The sequence below is a fragment of the Lampetra fluviatilis genome, unplaced genomic scaffold, assembly GCF_964198595.1.
Source record: "Lampetra fluviatilis unplaced genomic scaffold, kcLamFluv1.1 SCAFFOLD_313, whole genome shotgun sequence".
In the NCBI taxonomy this organism is placed as follows: Eukaryota; Metazoa; Chordata; class Hyperoartia; order Petromyzontiformes; family Petromyzontidae; genus Lampetra; species Lampetra fluviatilis.
The window spans coordinates 3,900-28,980 of NW_027621093.1; the positions used below are offsets into that span (position 1 = coordinate 3,900).

Consider the following 25,081-nt stretch of genomic DNA (forward strand, 5'->3'; position numbering starts at 1 on the left):
TGATGATGGTGGTGATAGTGATGATGATCATGGTGGTGATGATGATGGTGGTGGTGGTGATGGTGGTGGTGATGATGATGGTGATGATGATGATGATGATCATGGTGGTGATGATGATGATGGTGGTGATGGTGGTGGTGGTGTTGGTGGTGATGATGGTGATAATGATGATGGTGATGATGGTGGTGGTGATGATGATGGTGGTGGTGGTGGTGATGATGATGGTGGTGGTGGTGATGGTGGTGGTTGTGATGGTGATGATGATGGTGGTCGTGATGATGGTGGTGGTGGTGGTGATGGTGGTGATGATGATGGTGATGCTGGTGATAATGATGATGATGATGGTGGTGATGATGATGGTGGTGATGGTGGTGGTGATGGTGATTGTGGTGGTGATGATATTGATCTTAATGGTGATGATGATGATGGTGGGTGTGGTGATGGTGGTCATCATCACCACCATCATCACCACAAACTCGACACCCCTACCACTCACCACCACCACTCACCACCACCACTCACCACCACCACTCACCACTCACCACCACCACTCACCACCACCACTCACCACTCACCACCACCACTCACCACCACCACTCACCACTCACCACTCACCACCACCACTCACCACCACCACTCACCACCACCACTCACCACCAATCACCACTCACCACCACCACTCACCACCACCACCACTCACCACCACCACTCACCACCACCACTCACCACCAATCACCACTACCACTCACCACTCACCACTCACCACCACTCACCACTACCCTGGCAGCGGTAAGTCGCTACTAACAGCACTTGCCCCTACAGCCTGCTGGAGGCTACCTGGATGAGCTTTGTTTTGGTAATGGTGATGGGGGTGGTGATGGGGGTGGTGGTGATGGGGGTGGTGGGGGTGGTGGTGATGGGGGTGGTGGTGGGGGTGGTGGTGATGGTGATGGTGGTGATGGGGGTGGTGGTGGTGATGGGGGTGGTGGTGGGGGTGGTGGTGATGGTGATGGTGGTGATGGGGGGTGGTGGTGGTGGTGGTGATGGTGGTGGTGATGGGGGTGGTGGTGGGGGTGGTGGTGATGGTGGTGATGGTGGTGGTGATGGGGGGGTGGGTGAGGGGGTGGTGGTGATGGGGGTGGTGGGGGTGGTGGTGATGGGGGTGGTGGTGTGGGGGTGGTGGTGATGGTGATGGTGGTGATGGGGGGTGGTGGTGGTGATGGGGGTGGTGGTGGGGGTGGTGGTGATGGTGATGGTGGTGATGGGGGGTGGTGGTGGTGGTGGTGATGGTGGTGGTGATGGGGGTGGTGGTGGGGGTGGTGGTGATGGTGGTGATGGTGGTGGTGATGGGGGTGGTGGTGGGGGTGGTGGTGGTGATGGGTGGGTGATGGGGGTCGTGGGGGTGGTGGTGATGGGGGGTGGTGGTGGGGGTGGTGGTGGTGATGGGGGTGGTGGTGGTGGTGGTGGTGATGGTGGTGATGGTGGTGATGGTGGGGGTGATGGGGTTATGGTGGGTGTGGGGTGATGGGGGTGATGGGGGGTGATGGTGTTGGGGGTGGTGGTGATGGTGATGGTGGGGTGGTAGGGGTGGTGGTGATGGGGGTAGTGGTGATAGTGATGGTGGTGATGGGGGTGGTGGTGATGGGGGTGATGGTGATGGTGGTGGGGGTGGTGGTGGGGGTGGTGGTGATGGTGATGGTGGTAGGGGTGGTGGTGATGGGGTGGTGGTGATGTGGGTGGTGGTGATGGTGAGGGGGTGATGGGGTGATGGTGGTGGGGGTGGTGGTGATGGTGATGGTGGTGGGGGTGGTGGTGATGGTGGTAGGGGTGGTGGTGATGGGGGTAGTGGTGATAGTGATGGTGATGATGGGGGTGGTGGTGATGGGGGTGGTGGTGATGGTGATGGTGGTGGGGGTGGTGGTGATGGTGATGGTGGTAGGGGTGGTGGTGATGGGGTGGTAGTGATGTGGGTGGTGGTGATGGTGAGGGTGATGGGGGTGATGGTGATGGTGGGAGTGGGGTGGTGGTGGTGGGGGTGGTGGTGGGCGTGATGGGGGTGGTAGTGGTGGTGGGGGTGGTGATGGGGTGGTGGTGATAGTGGGGGTGGGGGTGGGTGTGGTGGTGGTGGTGATAGTGGGGGTGGGGGTGGGTGTGGTGTTGATGGTGGGTGTGGTGGTGGTGGTGTGGTGAGGGTGGTGGTGGTGGTGTATAAATACCGCGACTCACAGCCATGTGGCATCTTCAACACCACCATCACCACCATCACAACCACCCATCACCACCACCATCAGCATCACCAGCACCATCACCACCACCATCACCATCACCACCATCAGCATCACCACCACCATCACCCATCAGCACCACCATCAGCACCACCACCATCACCACCATCATCACCACCACCACCATCACCACCATCACCACCATCAGCACCATCACCACCATCACCATCAGCACGATGGGTCTTCTCTCCACGTCGCTCTCCCTGCTCGGTGAGTGGGAAACTTGCAAATTCATGTTTCACTTTCTGCCTTAAACAGTCGCCTCATGCACCTAGCCTGGCACAGCAGTACAACCCGTGGCACCTGCAGGGTCTGCCACGTGAGCTCACGCACCTAGCATGGCACAGCAGTCAACCCGTGGCACCTGCAGGGTCTGCCACGTGAGCTCATGCACCTAGCCTGGCACAGCAGTCAACCCGTGGCACCTGCAGGGTCTGCCACGTGAGCTCATGCACCTAGCCTGGCACAGCAGTCAACCCGTGGCACCTGCAGGGTTTGCCACGTGAGCTCATGCACCTAGCCTGGCACAGCAGTCAACCCGTGGCACCTGCAGGGTCTGCCACGTGAGCTCATGCACCTAGCCTGGCACAGCAGTCAACCCGTGGCACCTGCAGGGTCTGCCACGTGAGCTCATGCACCTAGCCTGGCACAGCAGTCAACCCGTGGCACCTGCAGGGTCTGCCACGTGAGCTCATGCACCTAGCCTGGCACAGCAGTCAACCCGTGGCACCTGCAGGGTCTGCCACGTGAGCTCATGCACCTAGCCTGGCACAGCAGTCAACCCGTGGCACCTGCAGGGTCTGTCCCGTGACCTCGTGCACCTAGCCTGGCACAGCAGTCAACCCGTGGCACCTGCAGGGTCTGTCACGTGACCTCCTCCTCATGCACCTAGCCTGGCACAGCAGTCAACCCGTGGCACCTGCAGGGTCTGTCACGTGACCTCATGCACCTAGCCTGGCACAGCAGTACAACCCGTGGCACCTGCAGGGTCTGTCACGTGACCTCCTCCTCATGCACCTAGCCTGGCACAGCAGTACAACCCGTGGCACCTGCTGGGTCTGCCACGTGAATCTGCCCTCTGTGACCCCCCCCTCGCCTCCCCTCACCCCCCCCCCCCTGCCCCCCCCCCTCACCCCCCCTCACCCCCCCCCCTCACCCCCCTCACCCCCCCCCCTCACCCCCCCTCACCCCCCCCCTCACCCCCCCCCGCCCCCCCCCGCCCCCCCCCTCACCCCCCCTCACCCCCCCTCACCCCCCCCTCACCCCCCCCCCCGCCCCCCCCCTCACCCCCCCCCTCACCCCCCCCTCACCCCCCCTGCCCCCCCCCTCACCCCCCCTGCCCCCCCCTCCCCCCCCCTCACCCCCCCTCACCCCCCCCTCACCCCCCACCCCTCACCCCCCCTCACCCCCCCCCTGCCCCCCCTCCCCCCCCTCACCCCCCCCTCACCCCCGCCTGCCCCCCCCTCACCTCACCCCCTGCCCCCCCCCTCCCCCCCCCCTCACCCCCCCTCCCCCCCCCCTCACCCCCCACCCCTCACCCCCCCCCCTGCCCCCCCCCTCACCCCCCCTCACCCCCCCCCCTCACCCCCCACCCCTCACCCCCCCCCCTCACCCCCCCCTGGCCCCCCCCCCCCTCACCCCCCCCCTCACCCCCCCTGCCCCCCCCCTCACCCCCCCTGCCCCCCCCCTCACCCCCCCCTGCCCCCCCCCCTCACCCCCCCTGCCCCCCCCCCTCACCCCCCCCCTCACCCCCCCCCCCTCACCCCCCCCCGCCCCCCCCCCTCACCCCCCCCCTCACCCCCCTCCCTCACCCCCCCCCCTCACCCCCCCCTCACCCCCCCCCCTCCCCCCCCTCACCCCCCCCCTCACCCCCCCCCGCCCCCCCCCTCACCCCCCCCCCCGCAGGCTTGCTGGGCCTCCTCTCGGCGTCCGCCCCAAGCGCCAATGGAGGTGCCCCACCCCCCACCAGCCCCCCCCCCTCCACCACCAACACCACGTGGTTACTCGCCTCCCGTGACGTCACAAACGACGCCTCCCGTGACGTCACGGACGACGCCTCGGGTGACGTCACAGACGACCCCCACACCGATGATGTCATAGACGACGCCTCCGACGACGACGTCACAGGCGACCCCCACTCCGACGACGTCGCAAACGACGGCTCCTGTGACGTCACGGCCACAGACGACCCCACACCGATGACGTCACGGACGACCCCCACACCGATGACGTCACGGACGACCCCACACCGATGACGTCACATACGACCCTGCCGCCGATGACGTCAATTGCCATTGACAATTGTGTTGATTCGATGGGAACCTCATTTGCCAGTAAAAAATATGATAATTGTTTGTTTACCCTTCTACGTGGCAACAAAAGTGACACCTTTTTTACAAGGAGTCATGTTTGCATAGACCACAATACCTGCGGTCGTAATGCAAACAAAACACACAACTCTGATAATGTATGTACTGTCCTTGAAGTTGATTGGTCCACACCCGAGACAGCTTTCCTTAGAGCCTAGTCTCACACGGTGTTGGACCAGATGACGCCAAAAGGCGCATTACGACCGCAGGTATTGTGGTCTATGCAAACATGACTCCTTGTAAAAAAGGTGTCACTTTTGTTGCCAGATAGAAGGGTAAAAAACCAATTATCATATTTTGCTACCGGCAAATGAGGTTCCAATGGTGTAAATGCTTAACCCCGAGCTCTCATACTCTGATGGTGCGTTGTCTTTGAGTTGTGCGCCTTTTGGCGTAATCTGGTCCAACCCATGTGAGACTAGGCTCTAAGGAAAGCTGTCTCGGGTGTGGACCAATCAACTTCAAGGACCATGTGAGACTAGGCTCTAAGGAAAGCTGTCTCGGGGTGTGGACCAATCAACTTCAAGGACCATGTGAGACTGGGCTCTAAGGAAAGCTGTCTCGGGTGTGGACCAATCAACTTCAAGGACCATGTGAGACTAGGCTCTAAGGAAAGCTGTCTCGTGTGTGGACCAATCAACTTCAAGGACCATGTGAGACTAGGCTCTAAGGAAAGCTGTCTCGGGTGTGGACCAATCAACTTCAATGACCATGTGAGACTAGGCTCTAAGGAAAGCTGTCTCGGGTGTGGACCAATCAACTTCAAGGACCATGTGAGACTAGGCTCTAAGGAAAGCTGTCTCGGGTGTGGACCAATCAACTTCAAGGACCATGTGAGACTGGGCTCTAAGGAAAGCTGTCTCGGGTGTGGACCAATCAACTTCAAGGGACCATGTGAGACTAGGCTCTAAGGAAAGCTGTCTCGGGTGTGGACCAATCAACTTCAATGACCATGTGAGACTAGGCTCTAAGGAAAGCTGTCTCGGGTGTGGACCAATCAACTTCAAGGACCATGTGAGACTAGGCTCTAAGGAAAGCTGTCTCGGGTGTGGACCAATCAACTTCAAGGACCATGTGAGACTAGGCTCTAAGGAAAGCTGTCTCGGGTGTGGACCAATCAACTTCAAGGACCATGTGAGACTGGGCTCTAAGGAAAGCTGTCTCGGGTGTGGACCAATCAACTTCAAGGACCATGTGAGACTAGGCTCTAAGGAAAGCTGTCTCGGGTGTGGACCAATCAACTTCAAGGACCATGTGAGACTAGGCTCTAAGGAAAGCTGTCTCGGGTGTGGACCAATCAACTTCAAGGACCATGTGAGACTGGGCTCTAAGGAAAGCTGTCTCGGGTGTGGACCAATCAACTTCAAGGACCATGTGAGACTAGGCTCTAAGGAAAGCTGTCTCGTGTGTGGACCAATCAACTTCAAGGACCATGTGAGACTAGGCTCTAAGGAAAGCTGTCTCGGGTGTGGACCAATCAACTTCAAGGACCATGTGAGACTAGGCTCTAAGGAAAGCTGTCTCGGGTGTGGACCAATCAACTTCAAGGACCATGTGAGACTGGGCTCTAAGGAAAGCTGTCTCGGGTGTGGACCAATCAACTTCAAGGACCATGTGAGACTAGGCTCTAAGGAAAGCTGTCTCGGGTGTGGACCAATCAACTTCAATGACCATGTGAGACTAGGCTCTAAGGAAAGCTGTCTCGGGTGTGGACCAATCAACTTCAAGGACCATGTGAGACTAGGCTCTAAGGAAAGCTGTCTCTGGTGTGGACCAATCAACTTCAAGGACCATGTGAGACTAGGCTCTAAGGAAAGCTGTCTCTGGTGTGGACCAATCAACTTCAAGGACCATGTGAGACTAGGCTCTAAGGAAAGCTGTCTCGGGTGTGGACCAATCAACTTCAAGGACCATGTGAGACTAGGCTCTAAGCAAAGCTGTCTCGGGTGTGGACCAATCAACTTCAAGGACCATGTGAGACTAGGCTCTAAGGAAAGCTGTCTCGGGTGTGGACCAATCAACTTCAAGGACAGTGCACATACATTATCAGAGTTGTGTGTTTTGTTTGCATTACCGCTGCAGGTATTGTGGTCTATGCAAACATGACTCCTTGTAAAAAAGGTGTCAGTTTTGTTGCCAGATAGAAGGGTTAAAAACCAATTATCGTAATTGTGTTGATGATCACTCCGTGTCCCCTCTGTCTCACCCCCCCCCCCGTGTCCCACCCCCCCACCCCCCCCCAGCCCCCCACCCCCCCAACCACCCCCCCACCCCCCCCGATCGCTGTCCCAGTTCCGCCAGCTGCTGGTGTGCACGATGCCGAACTCGTGGCCGCTGATGACCTTCACTCGCTACGGGTGCTACTGTGGTTTCGGTGGGTGGGGTCAACCCCTGGATGACCTGGACAGGTTAGTACACTAACTAGTACACTAACTAGTACACTAACTAGTTAGCTAGTACACTAACTAGTACACTAACTAGTACACTAACTAGTTAACTAGTTAGTTAACTAGTACACTAACTAGTACACTAACTAGTACACTAACTAGTTAACTAGTTAGTTAACTAGTACACTAACTAGTACACTAACTAGTACACTAACTAGTGCACTAACTAGTTAGCTAGTACACTAACTAGTACACTAACTAGTACACTAACTAGTTAACTAGCACACTAACTAGTTAACTAGTACACTAACTAGTACACTAACTAGTACACTAACTAGTACACTAACTAGTTAACTAGTACACTAACTAGTACACTAGTACACTAACTAGTGCACTAACTAGTTAGCTAGTACACTAACTAGTACACTAGTACACTAACTAGTGCACTAACTAGTACACTAACTAGTTAACTAGTACACTAACTAGTACACTAACTAGTACACTAACTAGTGCACTAACTAGTACACTAACTAGTGCACTAACTAGTTAACTAGTACACTAACTAGTACACTAACTAGTACACTAACTAGTGCACTAACGAGTACACTAACTAGTTAACTAGTACACTAACTAGTACACTAACTAGTACACTAACTAGTACACTAACTAGTGCACTAACTAGTTAACTAGTACACTAACTAGTACACTAACTAGTACACTAACTAGTACACTAACTAGTGCACTAACTAGTTAACTAGTACACTAACTAGTACACTAGTACACTAACTAGTGCACTAACTAGTTAACTAGTACACTAACTAGTACACTAGTGCACTAACTAGTGCACTAACTAGTACACTAGTACACTAACTAGTACACTAACTAGTACACTAGTACACTAACTAGTACACTAACTAGTTAACTAACTAGTACACTAACTAGTGCACTAACTAGTGCACTAACTAGTTAACTAGTACACTAACTAGTACACTAGTACACTAACTAGTACACTAACTAGTACACTAACTAGTACACTAGTACACTAACTAGTACACTAACTAGTTAACTAACTAGTACACTAACTAGTGCACTAACTAGTGCACTAACTAGTTAACTAGTACACTAACTAGTACACTAGTACACTAACTAGTACACTAACGAGTACACTAACTAGTACACTAGTACACTAACTAGTGCACTAACTAGTTAACTAGTACACTAACTAGTACACTAACTAGTGCACTAACTAGTACACTAACTAGTACACTAACTAGTTAACTAGTACACTAACTAGTGCACTAACTAGTACACTAACTAGTACACTAACTAGTACACTAACTAGTGCACTAACTAGTTAACTAGTACACTAACTAGTGCACTAACTAGTTAGCTAGTACACTAACTAGTGCACTAACTAGTACACTAACTAGTTAACTAGTACACTAACTAGTTAACTAGTACACTAACTAGTACACTAACTAGTACACTAACTAGTTAACTAGTACACTAACTAGTACACTAACTAGTGCACTAACTAGTTAGCTAGTACACTAACTAGTACACTAACTAGTGCACTAACTAGTACACTAACTAGTGCACTAACTAGTACACTAACTAGTTAACTAGTACACTAACTAGTACACTAACTAGTACACTAACTAGTACACTAACTAGTACACTAACTAGTTAACTAGTTAGTTAACTAGTACACTAACTAGTTAACTAGTACACTAACTAGTACACTAACTAGTACACTAACTAGTACACTAACTAGTGCACTAACTAGTACACTAACTAGTGCACTAACTAGTTAACTAGTACACTAACTAGTACACTAACTAGTACACTAACTAGTACACTAACTAGTTAACTAGTACACTAACTAGTGCACTAACTAGTTAGCTAGTACACTAACTAGTACACTAACTAGTGCACTAACTAGTACACTAACTAGTACACTAACTAGTACACTAACTAGTTAACTAGTACACTAACTAGTACACTAGTACACTAACTAGTGCACTAACTAGTTAGCTAGTACACTAACTAGTACACTAACTAGTGCACTAACTAGTACACTAACTAGTGCACTAACTAGTGCACTAACTAGTTAACTAGTACACTAACTAGTACACTAGTACACTAACTAGTACACTAACTAGTACACTAACTAGTACACTAGTACACTAACTAGTACACTAACTAGTTAACTAACTAGTACACTAACTAGTACACTAGTACACTAACTAGTACACTAACGAGTACACTAACTAGTACACTAGTACACTAACTAGTGCACTAACTAGTTAACTAGTACACTAACTAGTACACTAACTAGTGCACTAACTAGTACACTAACTAGTACACTAACTAGTACACTAACTAGTACACTAACTAGTACACTAACTAGTGCACTAACTAGTTAACTAGTACACTAACTAGTGCACTAACTAGTTAGCTAGTACACTAACTAGTGCACTAACTAGTACACTAACTAGTTAACTAGTACACTAACTAGTTAACTAGTACACTAACTAGTACACTAACTAGTACACTAACTAGTTAACTAGTACACTAACTAGTACACTAGTACACTAACTAGTGCACTAACTAGTTAGCTAGTACACTAACTAGTACACTAACTAGTGCACTAACTAGTACACTAACTAGTGCACTAACTAGTACACTAACTAGTTAACTAGTACACTAACTAGCACACTAACTAGTACACTAACTAGTACACTAACTAGTACACTAACTAGTACACTAACTAGTTAACTAGTTAGTTAACTAGTACACTAACTAGTTAACTAGTACACTAACTAGTACACTAACTAGTACACTAACTAGTGCACTAACTAGTTAACTAGTACACTAACTAGTGCACTAACTAGTACACTAGTACACTAACTAGTACACTAACTAGTACACTAACTAGTACACTAACTAGTACACTAACTAGTTAACTAGTTAGTGTACTAGTTAGTTAACTAGTTAGTTAACTAGTACACTAACTAGTTAACTAGTACACTAACTAGTACACTAACTAGTACACTAACTAGTGCACTAACTAGTTAACTAGTACACTAACTAGTACACTAACTAGTACACTAACTAGTACACTAGTACACTAACTAGTGCACTAACTAGTTAACTAGTACACTAACTAGTGCACTAACTAGTTAACTAGTACACTAACTAGTGCACTAACTAGTTAACTAGTACACTAACTAGTACACTAACTAGTACACTAACTAGTACACTAACTAGTTAACTAGTACACTAACTAGTGCACTAACTAGTTAACTAGTACACTAACTAGTACACTAACTAGTGCACTAACTAGTACACTAACTAGTGCACTAACTAGTTAACTAGTACACTAACTAGTACACTAACTAGTACACTAACTAGTACACTAACTAGTGCACTAACTAGTGCACTAACTAGTTAACTAGTACACTAACTAGTACACTAACTAGTGCACTAACTAGTACACTAACTAGTACACTAACTAGTGCACTAACTAGTACACTAACTAGTACACTAACTAGTGCACTAACTAGTGCACTAACTAGTTAACTAGTACACTAACTAGTACACTAACTAGTGCACTAACTAGTACACTAACTAGTACACTAACTAGTGCACTAACTAGTACACTAACTAGTGCACTAACTAGTGCACTAACTAGTTAACTAGTACACTAACTAGTACACTAACTAGTGCACTAACTAGTGCACTAACTAGTGCACTAACTAGTTAACTAGTACACTAACTAGTACACTAACTAGTGCACTAACTAGTTAACTAGCACACTAACTAGTACACTAACTAGTTAACTAGTACACTAACTAGTACACTAACTAGTACACTAACTAGTGCACTAACTAGTACACTAACTAGTGCACTAACTAGTGCACTAACTAGTTAACTAGTACACTAACTAGTGCACTAACTAGTGCACTAACTAGTGCACTAACTAGTGCACTAACTAGTTAACTAGTACACTAACTAGTACACTAACTAGTGCACTAACTAGTGCACTAACTAGTGCACTAACTAGTTAACTAGTACACTAACTAGTACACTAACTAGTGCACTAACTAGTACACTAACTAGTGCACTAACTAGTACACTAACTAGTGCACTAACTAGTACACTAACTAGTGCACTAACTAGTGCACTAGTACACTAACTAGTGCACTAACTAGTACACTAACTAGTGCACTAACTAGTGCACTAACTAGTTAACTAGTACACTAACTAGTACACTAACTAGTACACTAACTAGTACACTAACTAGTGCACTAACTAGTACACTAACTAGTTAGCTAGTACACTAACTAGTGCACTAACTAGTACACTAACTAGTACACTAACTAGTACACTAACTAGTGCACTAACTAGTACACTAACTAGTACACTAACTAGTGCACTAACTAGTACACTAACTAGTGCACTAACTAGTGCACTAACTAGTACACTAACTAGTGCACTAACTAGTACACTAACTAGTGCACTAACTAGTGCACTAACTAGTTAACTAGTACACTAACTAGTGCACTAACTAGTGCACTAACTAGTGCACTAACTAGTACACTAACTAGTGCACTAACTAGTGCACTAACTAGTTAACTAGTACACTAACTAGTACACTAACTAGTTAACTAGTACACTAACTAGTGCACTAACTAGTACACTAACTAGTGCACTAACTAGTACACTAACTAGTGCACTAACTAGTACACTAACTAGTGCACTAACTAGTACACTAACTAGTGCACTAACTAGTACACTAACTAGTACACTAACTAGTGCACTAACTAGTACACTAACTAGTACACTAACTAGTGCACTAACTAGTACACTAACTAGTGCACTAACTAGTACACTAACTAGTGCACTAACTAGTACACTAACTAGTGCACTAACTAGTGCACTAACTAGTACACTAACTAGTGCACTAACTAGCACACTAACTAGTACACTAACTAGTTAACTAGTACACTAACTAGTGCACTAACTAGTACACTAACTAGTGCACTAACTAGTACACTAACTAGTGCACTAACTAGTACACTAACTAGTACACTAACTAGTGCACTAACTAGTACACTAACTAGTGCACTAACTAGTACACTAACTAGTTAACTAGTACACTAACTAGTGCACTAACTAGTACACTAACTAGTGCACTAACTAGTACACTAACTAGTGCACTAACTAGTACACTAACTAGTACACTAACTAGTACACTAACTAGTGCACTAACTAGTGCACTAACTAGTTAACTAGTACACTAACTAGTGCACTAACTAGTGCACTAACTAGTACACTAACTAGTGCACTAACTAGTGCACTAACTAGTGCACTAACTAGTACACTAACTAGTGCACTAACTAGTACACTAACTAGTACACTAACTAGTGCACTAACTAGTACACTAGTACACTAACTAGTACACTAACTAGTGCACTAACTAGTACACTAGTACACTAACTAGTACACTAACTAGTGCACTAACTAGTACACTAGTACACTAACTAGTACACTAACTAGTACACTAACTAGTGCACTAACTAGTACACTAACTAGTTAACTAGTACACTAACTAGTGCACTAACTAGTACACTAACTAGTACACTAACTAGTACACTAACTAGTGCACTAACTAGTACACTAACTAGTTAACTAGTACACTAACTAGTGCACTAACTAGTACACTAACTAGTACACTAACTAGTTAACTAGTACACTAACTAGTGCACTAACTAGTACACTAACTAGTGCACTAACTAGTACACTAACTAGTACACTAACTAGTTAACTAGTACACTAACTAGTGCACTAACTAGTACACTAACTAGTGCACTAACTAGTACACTAACTAGTTAACTAGTACACTAACTAGTGCACTAACTAGTACACTAACTAGTACACTAACTAGTGCACTAACTAGTACACTAACTAGTGCACTAACTAGTACACTAACTAGTGCACTAACTAGTGCACTAACTAGTACACTAACTAGTTAACTAGTACACTAACTAGTGCACTAACTAGTACACTAACTAGTTAACTAGTACACTAACTAGTGCACTAACTAGTACACTAACTAGTACACTAACTAGTACACTAACTAGTGCACTAACTAGTACACTAACTAGTACACTAACTAGTACACTAACTAGTGCACTAACTAGTACACTAGTACACTAACTAGTACACTAACTAGTGCACTAACTAGTACACTAACTAGTACACTAACTAGCACACTAACTAGTACACTAACTAGTTAACTAGTACACTAACTAGTACACTAACTAGTACACTAACTAGTACACTAACTAGTACACTAACTAGTTAACTAGTACACTAACTAGTGCACTAACTAGTGCACTAACTAGTTAACTAGTACACTAACTAGTACACTAACTAGTACACTAACTAGTGCACTAACTAGTACACTAACTAGTTAACTAGTACACTAACTAGTGCACTAACTAGTGCACTAACTAGTTAACTAGTACACTAACTAGTGCACTAACTAGTGCACTAACTAGTTAACTAGTACACTAACTAGTACACTAACTAGTACACTAACTAGTACACTAACTAGTTAACTAGTACACTAACTAGTACACTAACTAGTGCACTAACTAGTGCACTAACTAGTACACTAACTAGTACACTAACTAGTGCACTAACTAGTACACTAACTAGTTAACTAGTACACTAACTAGTGCACTAACTAGTACACTAACTAGTTAACTAGTACACTAACTAGTACACTAACTAGTACACTAACTAGTTAACTAGTACACTAACTAGTGCACTAACTCGTACACTAACTAGTGCACTAACTAGTACACTAACTAGTACACTAACTAGTGCACTAACTAGTACACTAACTAGTACACTAACTAGTTAACTAGTACACTAACTAGTGCACTAACTAGTGCACTAACTAGTACACTAACTAGTTAACTAGTACACTAACTAGTGCACTAACTAGTACACTAACTAGTGCACTAACTAGTTAACTAGTACACTAACTAGTACACTAACTAGTGCACTAACTAGTACACTAACTAGTTAACTAGTACACTAACTAGTGCACTAACTAGTACACTAACTAGTGCACTAACTAGTACACTAACTAGTACACTAACTAGTTAACTAGTACACTAACTAGTGCACTAACTAGTGCACTAACTAGTACACTAACTAGTTAACTAGTACACTAACTAGTGCACTAACTCGTACACTAACTAGTGCACTAACTAGTACACTAACTAGTACACTAACTAGTGCACTAACTAGTACACTAACTAGTTAACTAGTACACTAACTAGTGCACTAACTAGTGCACTAACTAGTACACTAACTAGTACACTAACTAGTGCACTAACTAGTGCACTAACTAGTGCACTAACTAGTACACTAACTAGTTAACTAGTACACTAACTAGTACACTAACTAGTGCACTAACTAGTGCACTAACTAGTACACTAACTAGTTAACTAGTACACTAACTAGTACACTAACTAGTGCACTAACTAGTACACTAACTAGTTAACTAGTACACTAACTAGTGCACTAACTAGTACACTAACTAGTGCACTAACTAGTACACTAACTAGTTAACTAGTACACTAACTAGTGCACTAACTAGTACACTAACTAGTGCACTAACTAGTTAACTAGTACACTAACTAGTACACTAACTAGTGCACTAACTAGTGCACTAACTAGTGCACTAACTAGTACACTAACTAGCTAACTAGTACACTAACTAGTACACTAACTAGTACACTAACTAGTGCACTAACTAGTGCACTAACTAGTACACTAACTAGTACACTAACTAGTTAACTAGTACACTAACTAGTACACTAACTAGTACACTAACTAGTACACTAACTAGTGCACTAACTAGTACACTAACTAGTACACTAACTAGTTAACTAGTACACTAACTAGTACACTAACTAGTACACTAACTAGTACACTAACTAGTGCACTAACTAGTACACTAACTAGTACACTAACTAGTTAGCTAGTACACTAACTAGTGCACTAACTAGTACACTAACTAGTTAACTAGTACACTAACTAGTACACTAACTAGTGCACTAACTAGTACACTAACTAGTTAACTAGTACACTAACTAGTGCACTAACTAGTACACTAACTAGTGCACTAACTAGTACACTAACTAGTACACTAACTAGTTAACTAGTACACTAACTAGTGCACTAACTAGTACACTAACTAGTGCACTAACTAGTACACTAACTAGTACACTAACTAGTTAACTAGTACACTAACTAGTGCACTAACTAGTACACTAACTAGTTAACTAGTACACTAACTAGTGCACTAACTAGTACACTAACTAGTTAACTAGTACACTAACTAGTGCACTAACTAGTACACTAACTAGTGCACTAACTAGTTAACTAGTACACTAACTAGTACACTAACTAGTACACTAACTAGTACACTAACTAGTTAACTAGTACACTAACTAGTACACTAACTAGTACACTAACTAGTACACTAACTAGTGCACTAACTAGTACACTAACTAGTACACTAACTAGTTAACTAGTACACTAACTAGTACACTAACTAGTACACTAACTAGTACACTAACTAGTACACTAGTACACTAACTAGTACACTAACTAGTTAACTAGTACACTAACTAGTACACTAACTAGTGCACTAACTAGTTAACTAGTACACTAACTAGTACACTAACTAGTACACTAACTAGTGCACTAACTAGTACACTAACTAGTTAACTAGTACACTAACTAGTGCACTAACTAGTGCACTAACTAGTTAACTAGTACACTAACTAGTGCACTAACTAGTACACTAACTAGTACACTAGTGCACTAACTAGTACACTAACTAGTACACTAACTAGTACACTAGTGCACTAACTAGTACACTAACTAGTGCACTAACTAGTACACTAACTAGTACACTAACTAGTGCACTAACTAGTACACTAACTAGTTAACTAGTACACTAACTAGTGCACTAACTAGTGCACTAACTAGTACACTAACTAGTTAACTAGTACACTAACTAGTGCACTAACTAGTACACTAACTAGTGCACTAACTAGTTAACTAGTACACTAACTAGTGCACTAACTAGTACACTAACTAGTGCACTAACTAGTACACTAACTAGTACACTAACTAGTTAACTAGTACACTAACTAGTGCACTAACTAGTACACTAACTAGTGCACTAACTAGTACACTAACTAGTACACTAACTAGTTAACTAGTACACTAACTAGTGCACTAACTAGTGCACTAACTAGTACACTAACTAGTTAACTAGTACACTAACTAGTGCACTAACTAGTACACTAACTAGTGCACTAACTAGTACACTAACTAGTGCACTAACTAGTTAACTAGTACACTAACTAGTACACTAACTCGTACACTAACTAGTGCACTAACTAGTGCACTAACTAGTTAACTAGTACACTAACTAGTACACTAACTAGTACACTAACTCGTACACTAACTAGTGCACTAACTAGTACACTAACTAGTACACTAACTAGTACACTAACTAGTTAACTAGTGCACTAGTTAGTGCACTAACTAGTACACTAACTAGTGCACTAACTAGTACACTAACTAGTTAACTAGTGCACTAGTTAGTGCACTAACTAGTGCACTAACTAGTTAACTAGTACACTAACTAGTGCACTAGTTAGTGCACTAACTAGTGCACTAACTAGTTAACTAGTACACTAACTAGTACACTAACTAGTGCACTAACTAGTTAACTAGTGCACTAGTTAGTGCACTAACTAGTACACTAACTAGTGCACTAACTAGCTAACTATATGTGTGTGTTGTGTGTAGGTGTTGCCAGGCCCACGACTTGTGCTACGCTGAGGCCAAGCAGCTGATTGGCTCCTGCCACCCGTTCTTCCGCCGCTACGATTTCAGCTGCGTGGACCACGTGGTCAGCTGTGGTGAGTACCACGTGTGTGTGTGTACCACGTGTGTGTGTACCACGTGTGTGTGTGTACCACGTGTGTGTGTACCACGTGTGTGTGTGTACCACGTGTGTGTGTACCACGTGTGTGTGTGTACCACGTGTGTGTGTGTACCACGTGTGTGTACCACGTGTGTGTGTGTACCACGTGTGTGTGTGTACCACGTGTGTGTGATCACGTGTGTGTGATCACGTGTGTGTGTGTGCCACGTGTGTGTGTGTACCACGTGTGTGTGTGTACCACGTGTGTGTGATCACGTGTGTGTGTGTGCCACGTGTGTGTGTGTACCACGTGCGTGTGTGTACCACGTGTGTGTGATCACGTGTGTGTGATCACGTGTGTGTGTGTACCACGTGTGTGTGTGTACCACGTGTGTGTGTGTACCACGTGTGTGTACCACGTGTGTGTACCACGTGTGTGTGATCACGTGTGTGTGATCACGTGTGTGTGTGTACCACGTGTGTGTGTGTACCACGTGTGTGTACCACGTGTGTGTGTGTACCACGTGTGTGTGTGTACCACGTGTGTGTGATCACGTGTGTGTGATCACGTGTGTGTGTGTGCCACGTGTGTGTGTGTACCACGTGTGTGTGTGTACCACGTGTGTGTGATCACGTGTGTGTGTGTGCCACGTGTGTGTGTGTACCACGTGCGTGTGTGTACCACGTGTGTGTGATCACGTGTGTGTGATCACGTGTGTGTGTGTACCACGTGTGTGTGTGTACCACGTGTGTGTGTGTACCACGTGTGTGTACCACGTGTGTGTACCACGTGTGTGTGATCACGTGTGTGTGATCACGTGTGTGTGTGTACCACGTGTGTGTGTGTACCACGTGTGTGTGTGTACCACGTGTGTGTGTACCACGTGTGTGTGTGATCACGTGTGTGTGTGTACCACGTGTGTGTACCACGTGTGTGTGTGTACCACGTGTGTGTGTGTGATCACGTGTGTGTGTGTGTACCACGTGTGTGTGTGTGTACCACGTGTGTGTACCACGTGTGTGTGTGTACCACGTGTGTGTGTGTACCACGTGTGTGTGTGTACCACGTGTGTGTGTGTACCACGTGTGTGTGTGTACCACGTGTGTGTGTGTACCACGTGTGTGTGTACCACGTGTGTGTGTGTACCACGTGTGTGTGTGTACCACGTGTGTGTGTGTACCACGTGTGTGTGATCACGTGTGTGTGATCACGTGTGTGTGATCACGTGTGTGTGTGTACCACGTGTGTGTACCACGTGTGTGTACCACGTGTGTGTACCACGTGTGTGTGTGATCACGTGTGTGTGTGTACCACGTGTGTGTGTGTGTACCACGTGTGTGTGTACCACGTGTGTGTGTGTACCACGTGTGTGTGTGTGTACCACGTGTGTGTACCACGTGTGTGTGTGTACCACGTGTGTGTGTACCACGTGTGTGTGTGTACCACGTGTGTGTGTACCACGTGTGTGTGTGTACCACGTGTGTGTGTGTACCACGTGTGTGTGTACCACGTGTGTGTGTGTACCACGTGTGTGTGTGTACCACGTGTGTGTGTACCACGTGTGTGTGTACCACGTGTGTGTGTGTACCACGTGTGTGTGTGTACCACGTGTGTGTGTACCACGTGTGTGTGTGTACCACGTGTGTGTGTGTACCACGTGTGTGTGTGTACCACGTGTGTGTGTGTACCACGTGTGTGTGTACCACGTGTGTGTGTGTGATCACGTGTGTGTGTGTACCACGTGTGTGTGTGTACCACGTGTGTGAGATCACGTGTGTGTGAGATCACGTGTGTGTGTGTACCACGTGTGTGTGTGTACCACGTGTGTGTGAGATCACGTGTGTGTGTGTACCACGTGTGTGTGCCACGTGTGTGTGTGTGCCACGTGTGTGTACCACGTGTGTGTGTACCACGTGTGTGTGTGTGTACCACGTGTGTGTGTGTACCACGTGTGTGTGTACCACGTGTGTGTGTACCACGTGTGTGTGCCACGTGTGTGTGTACCACGTGTGTGTACCACGTGTGTGTGTACCACGTGTGTGTGCCACGTGTGTGTGTGTGCCACGTGTGTGTACCACGTGTGTGTGTACCACGTGTGTGTGTGTACCACGTGTGTGTGTACCACGTGTGTGTGTACCACGTGTGTGTGTACCACGTGTGTGTACCACGTGTGTGTGTACCACGTGTGTGTGCCACGTGTGTGTGTGTACCACGTGTGTGTGTACCACGTGTGTGTGTACCACGTGTGTGTGCCACGTGTGTGTGTGTACCACGTGTGTGTGTGTACCACGTGTGTGTGTACCACGTGTGTGTGCCACGTGTGTGTGAGATCACGTGTGTGTGTGTACCACGTGTGTGTACCACGTGTGTGTGTGATCACGTGTGTGTGTGTACCACGTGTGTGTGTACCACGTGTGTGTGTACCACGTGTGTGTGCCACGTGTGTGTGAGATCACGTGTGTGTGTGTACCACGTGTGTGTACCACGTGTGTGTGAGATCACGTGTGTGTGTGCCACGTGTGTGTGTGATCACGTGTGTGTGAGATCACGTGTGTGTGTGTGCCACGTGTGTGTGTGATCACGTGTGTGTGAGATCACGTGTGTGTGTGATCACGTGTGTGTGTGATCACGTGTGTGTGAGATCACGTGTGTGTGTGTACCACGTGTGTGTGTGATCACGTGTGTGTGAGATCACGTGTGTGTGTGCCACGTGTGTGTGTGATCACGTGTGTGTGAGATCACGTGTGTGTGTGCCACGTGTGTGTGTGATCACGTGTGTGTGTGTACCACGTGTGTGTACCACGTGTGTGTGAGATCACGTGTGTGTGTGCCACGTGTGTGTGAGATCACGTGTGTGTGTGTACCACGTGTGTGTACCACGTGTGTGTGAGATCACGTGTGTGTGTGCCACGTGTGTGTGTGATCACGTGTGTGTGAGATCACGTGTGTGTGTGCCACGTGTGTGTGTGATCACGTGTGTGTGCCACGTGTGTGTGTGTACCACGTGTGTGTGTGTACCACGTGTGTGTGTGTACCACGTGTGTGTGTACCACGTGTGTGTGTGTACCACGTGTGTGTGTGTACCACGTGTGTGTGTACCACGTGTGTGTGTACCACGTGTGTGTACCACGTGTGTGTGAGATCACGTGTGTGTGTGTACCACGTGTGTGTGTACCACGTGTGTGTGATCACGTGTGTGTGTGTGATCACGTGTGTGTGTGTACCACGTGTGTGTGTGTACCACGTGTGTGTGTGTACCACGTGTGTGTGTACCACGTGTGTGTGTGTACCACGTGTGTGTGTGTACCACGTGTGTGTGTGTACCACGTGTGTGTGTACCACGTGTGTGTGTACCACGTGTGTGTACCACGTGTGTGTGTGTACCACGTGTGTGTGAGATCACGTGTGTGTGTGTACCACGTGTGTGTGTACCACGTGTGTGTGATCACGTGTGTGTGTGTACCACGTGTGTGTGATCACGTGTGTGTGTGTGATCACGTGTGTGTGTGTACCACGTGTGTGTGTGCCACGTGTGTGTGTGTACCACGTGTGTGTGACTGTGTGTGTGTCTGTGTGTGTGTCTGACTGTGTGTGTGTGTGTCACTACAGGCGTGGGTGACGCGTGTCAGACCCACGTGTGTGAGTGTGACCGTGTCTATGTGTGTGTCTGTGTGTGTGACTGTGTGTGTGTCTGTGTGTGTGTCTGACTGTGTGTGTGTGTGTCACTACAGGCGTGGGTGACGCGTGTCAGACCCACGTGTGTGAGTGTGACCGTGTCTATGTGTGTGTCTGTGTGTGTGACTGTGTGTGTGTCTGTGTGTGTGTCTGACTGTGTGTGTGTGTGTCACTACAGGCGTGGGTGACGCGTGTCAGACCCACGTGTGTGAGTGTGACCGTGTCTATGTGTGTGTCTGTGTGTGTGTTTATGTGTGTGTCTGTGTGTGTGTCTGTGTGTGTCTGACTGTGTGTGTGTGTGTGTGTCACTACAGGCGTGGGTGACGCGTGTCAGACCCACGTGTGTGAGTGTGACCGTGTCTATGTGTGTGTCTGTGTGTGTGTTTATGTGTGTGTCTGTGTGTGTGTCTGTGTGTGTCTGACTGTGTGTGTGTGTGTGTGTCACTACAGGCGTGGGTGACGCGTGTCAGACCCACGTGTGTGAGTGTGACCGTGTCTATGTGTGTGTCTGTGTGTGTGTTTATGTGTGTGTCTGTGTGTGTGTCTGTGTGTGTCTGACTGTGTGTGTGTCTGTGTGTCACTACAGGCGTGGGTGACGCGTGTCAGACCCACGTGTGTGAGTGTGACCGTGTCTATGTGTGTGTCTGTGTGTGTGTCTATGTGTGTGTGTCTGTGTGTGTGTCTGTGTGTGTCTGACTGTGTGTGTGTGTGTCACTACAGGCGTGGGTGACGCGTGTCAGACCCACGTGTGTGAGTGTGACCGTGTCTATGTGTGTGTCTGTGTGTGTGTCTGTGTGTGTCTGACTGTGTGTGTGTGTGTCTCTACAGGCGTGGGTGACGCGTGTCAGACCCACGTGTGTGAGTGTGACCGTGTCTATGTGTGTGTCTGACTGTGTGTGTGTGTGTCTCTACAGGCGTGGGTGACGCGTGTCAGACCCACGTGTGTGAGTGTGACCGTGTCTATGTGTGTGTCTGTGTGTGTGTCTGTGTGTGTCTATGTGTGTGTCTGTGTGTGTGTGTCTGTGTGTGTGTCTGTGTGTGTGTCTGTGTGTGTCTGACTGTGTGTGTGTGTGTCTCTACAGGCGTGGGTGACGCGTGTCAGACCCACGTGTGTGAGTGTGACCGTGTCTATGTGTGTGTCTGTGTGTGTCTGTGTGTGTGTGTCTGACTGTGTGTGTCTGTGTGTCTGTGTGTGTGTCTGTGTGTGTCTGACTGTGTGTGTGTGTGTCACTACAGGCGTGGGTGACGCGTGTCAGACCCACGTGTGTGAGTGTGACCGTGTCTATGTGTGTGTCTGTGTGTGTGTCTGTGTGTGTCTGACTGTGTGTGTGTGTCACTACAGGCGTGGGTGACGCGTGTCAGACCCACGTGTGTGAGTGTGACCGTGTCTATGTGTGTGTCTGTGTGTGTCTGTGTGTGTGTGTCTGACTGTGTGTGTCTGTGTGTCTGTGTGTGTGTCTGTGTGTGTCTGACTGTGTGTGTGTGTGTGTGTCTCTACAGGCGTGGGTGACGCGTGTCAGACCCACGTGTGTGAGTGTGACCGTGTCTATGTGTGTGTCTGTGTGTGTGTCTGTGTGTGTCTGACTGTGTGTGTGTGTGTCACTACAGGCGTGGGTGACGCGTGTCAGACCCACGTGTGTGAGTGTGACCGTGTCTATGTGTGTGTCTGTGTGTGTCTGTGTGTGTGTGTCTGACTGTGTGTGTCTGTGTGTCTGTGTGTGTGTCTGTGTGTGTCTGACTGTGTGTGTGTGTGTGTGTCTCTACAGGCGTGGGTGACGCGTGTCAGACCCACGTGTGTGAGTGTGACCGTGTCTATGTGTGTGTCTGTGTGTGTCTGTGTGTGTGTGTCTGACTGTGTGTGTCTGTGTGTCTGTGTGTGTGTCTGTGTGTGTCTGACTGTGTGTGTGTGTGTCACTACAGGCGTGGGTGACGCGTGTCAGACCCACGTGTGTGAGTGTGACCGTGTCTATGTGTGTGTCTGTGTGTGTCTGACTGTGTGTGTCTGTGTGTGTGTGTCTGTGTGTGTCTGACTGTGTGTGTGTGTGTGTCACTACAGGCGTGGGTGACGCGTGTCAGACCCACGTGTGTGAGTGTGACCGTGTCTATGTGTGTGTCTGTGTGTGTCTGACTGTGTGTGTCTGTGTGTGTGTGTCTGTGTGTGTCTGACTGTGTGTGTGTGTGTCACTACAGGCGTGGGTGACGCGTGTCAGACCCACGTGTGTGAGTGTGACCGTGTCTATGTGTGTGTCTGTGTGTGTGTCTATGTGTGTGTCTGACTGTGTGTGTCTGTGTGTGTGTGTCTGTGTGTGTGTGTCTGTGTGTGTCTGACTGTGTGTGTGTGTGTCACTACAGGCGTGGGTGACGCGTGTCAGACCCACGTGTGTGTGTGTGACCGTGTCTATGTGTGTGTCTGTGTGTGTCTGTGTGTGTGTGTCTGTGTGTGTGTGTCTGTGTGTGTGTGTCTGACTGTGTGTGTGTGTGTCACTACAGGCGTGGGTGACGCGTGTCAGACCCACGTGTGTGAGTGTGACCGTGTCGCTGCCGACTGCTTCTCTCGCGCCGAGTATCACGACGAGTTCTACGCCGTCGACACCGCCACGCACTGCCTGGGGGACCTCTAACGCCCAGTCGCCGGCAACTTTACCAGCAACTTTACCATCAACTTTACCATCAACTCTAACGGCAACTGGCAACTTCTACCATCAACTTTACCATCAACTTTACCATCAACTTTTCCTGCAACTTCTACAGGCAACTGGCAACTTTACCATCAACTTTACCATTAACTTTACCATCAACTTTACCATCAACTTTACCACAACTTCTACAGGCAACTGGCAACTTTACCATCAACTTTACCATCAACTTCTACAGGCAATTGGCAACTTTACCATCAACTTTACCATCAACTTTACCATCAACTTTACCATCAACTTTGCCATCAACTTTACCATCAACTTCTACAGGCAACTGGCAACTTTACCATCAACTTTACCATCAACTTTAACGGCAACTTTACCATCAACTTTACCATCAACTTCTACAGGCAACTGGCAACTTTACCATCAACTTTACCTGCAACTTTACCTGCAACTTTACCATCAACTTCTACAGGCAACTTCTACCGGCAACTGGCAACTTCTACCATCAACTTCTACCATCAACTTTACCAGCAACTTTACCATCAACTTCTACAGGCAACTGGCAACTTTACCATCAACTTTACCATCAACTTTAACGGCAACTTTACCATCAACTTTACCATCAACTTCTACAGGCAACTGGCAACTTTACCATCAACTTTACCTGCAACTTTACCTGCAACTTTACCATCAACTTCTACAGGCAACTTCTACCGGCAACTGGCAACTTCTACCATCAACTTCTACCATCAACTTTACCAGCAACTTTACCATCAACTTCTACCATCAACTTCTACCGGCAACTGCCGTCACCAGCAACTTCCATTGGCGACTGTTGCCTGCCAACAACAACAACAACGACCACCACCACCACAGCAGCCACAGCCGCTTCTACTGCGGGAAATTCCACGTTCCTGTGCCAGGAGTCGGTCACCCGTATGCCGAGTTGCCGTGGTTGAGGGTCTGGGAAATAAACACCTCGCATCTGACTCTGAGTGTCTGTGTGTGTGTCTGTGTGTGTGTGTGTACGTGTGTGTGTGTCTGTCTGTGTGTCTGTACGTGTGTGTGTGTGTGTGTCTGTGTGTGTGTGGTTGAGTGTCTGTGTGTCTGTGTGTGTACGTGTGTGTGTCTGTGTGTGTACGTGTGTGGTTGAGTGTGTGTGTGTGTACGTGTGTGTCTATGTGTGTGTACGTGTGTGTGTCTATATGTGTGTGTCTGTGTGTGTGGTTGAGTGTCTGTGTGTGTGTGTCTGTGTACGTGTGTGTCCACCGGACCTCCTGAATGCCACAGAGATCCAGGCGGTACCGGTCCAGCTCCCGACAGAGGAGCGGCAGCCTCTCCTCCGCAGTGAGCGTTCGAACATTCCACGTGGCCACACGAAGTGGCTTTCTGTTGTTTCTGGAGGAGCCCCGAGGGTGAAGATTCCGTCTCCTGGCTCCGCCAATTGGGGTTTGGCCAGGAGACGTCACAGACGCCTGTCCCCCCGGGGCCTCCGGCACAAGCTTATTAGTTAGATGTTTCAGTCGTGGTTTCGTGGTAATGAATTGAAGGTGGAGGGGTTACCAGCCCCTCGCACCCGTCCAGAGCCCCCGTTTAGCCGCTGTGGTGGTCACAGACGCCATGAGGGGAGAGGCCAATGGGCATTGGCCCTCCCCCCACAGCACTGCCCACCACAAAGTTGCCCGTCCGGCACCG

The 25,081-nt window shown here is 47.7% G+C and overlaps 1 protein-coding gene across 1 annotated transcript; it reads left to right on the forward strand.

Annotated features, from left to right (window-relative positions):
- The first annotated feature begins 2,461 nt into the window (after positions 1–2,461).
- LOC144954753 (acidic phospholipase A2 DE-II-like) lies at positions 2,462–24,375 on the forward strand. The gene is made up of 6 exons (XM_078885182.1): positions 2,462–2,495; positions 4,191–4,235; positions 4,359–4,488; positions 6,898–7,062; positions 16,951–17,063; positions 23,235–24,375. Exons 1-6 carry the CDS (start codon positions 2,462–2,464, stop codon positions 23,363–23,365), a joined length of 618 nt encoding a protein of 205 aa, XP_078741308.1. The 3' UTR covers positions 23,366–24,375.
- Positions 24,376–25,081: the final 706 nt, after the last annotated feature.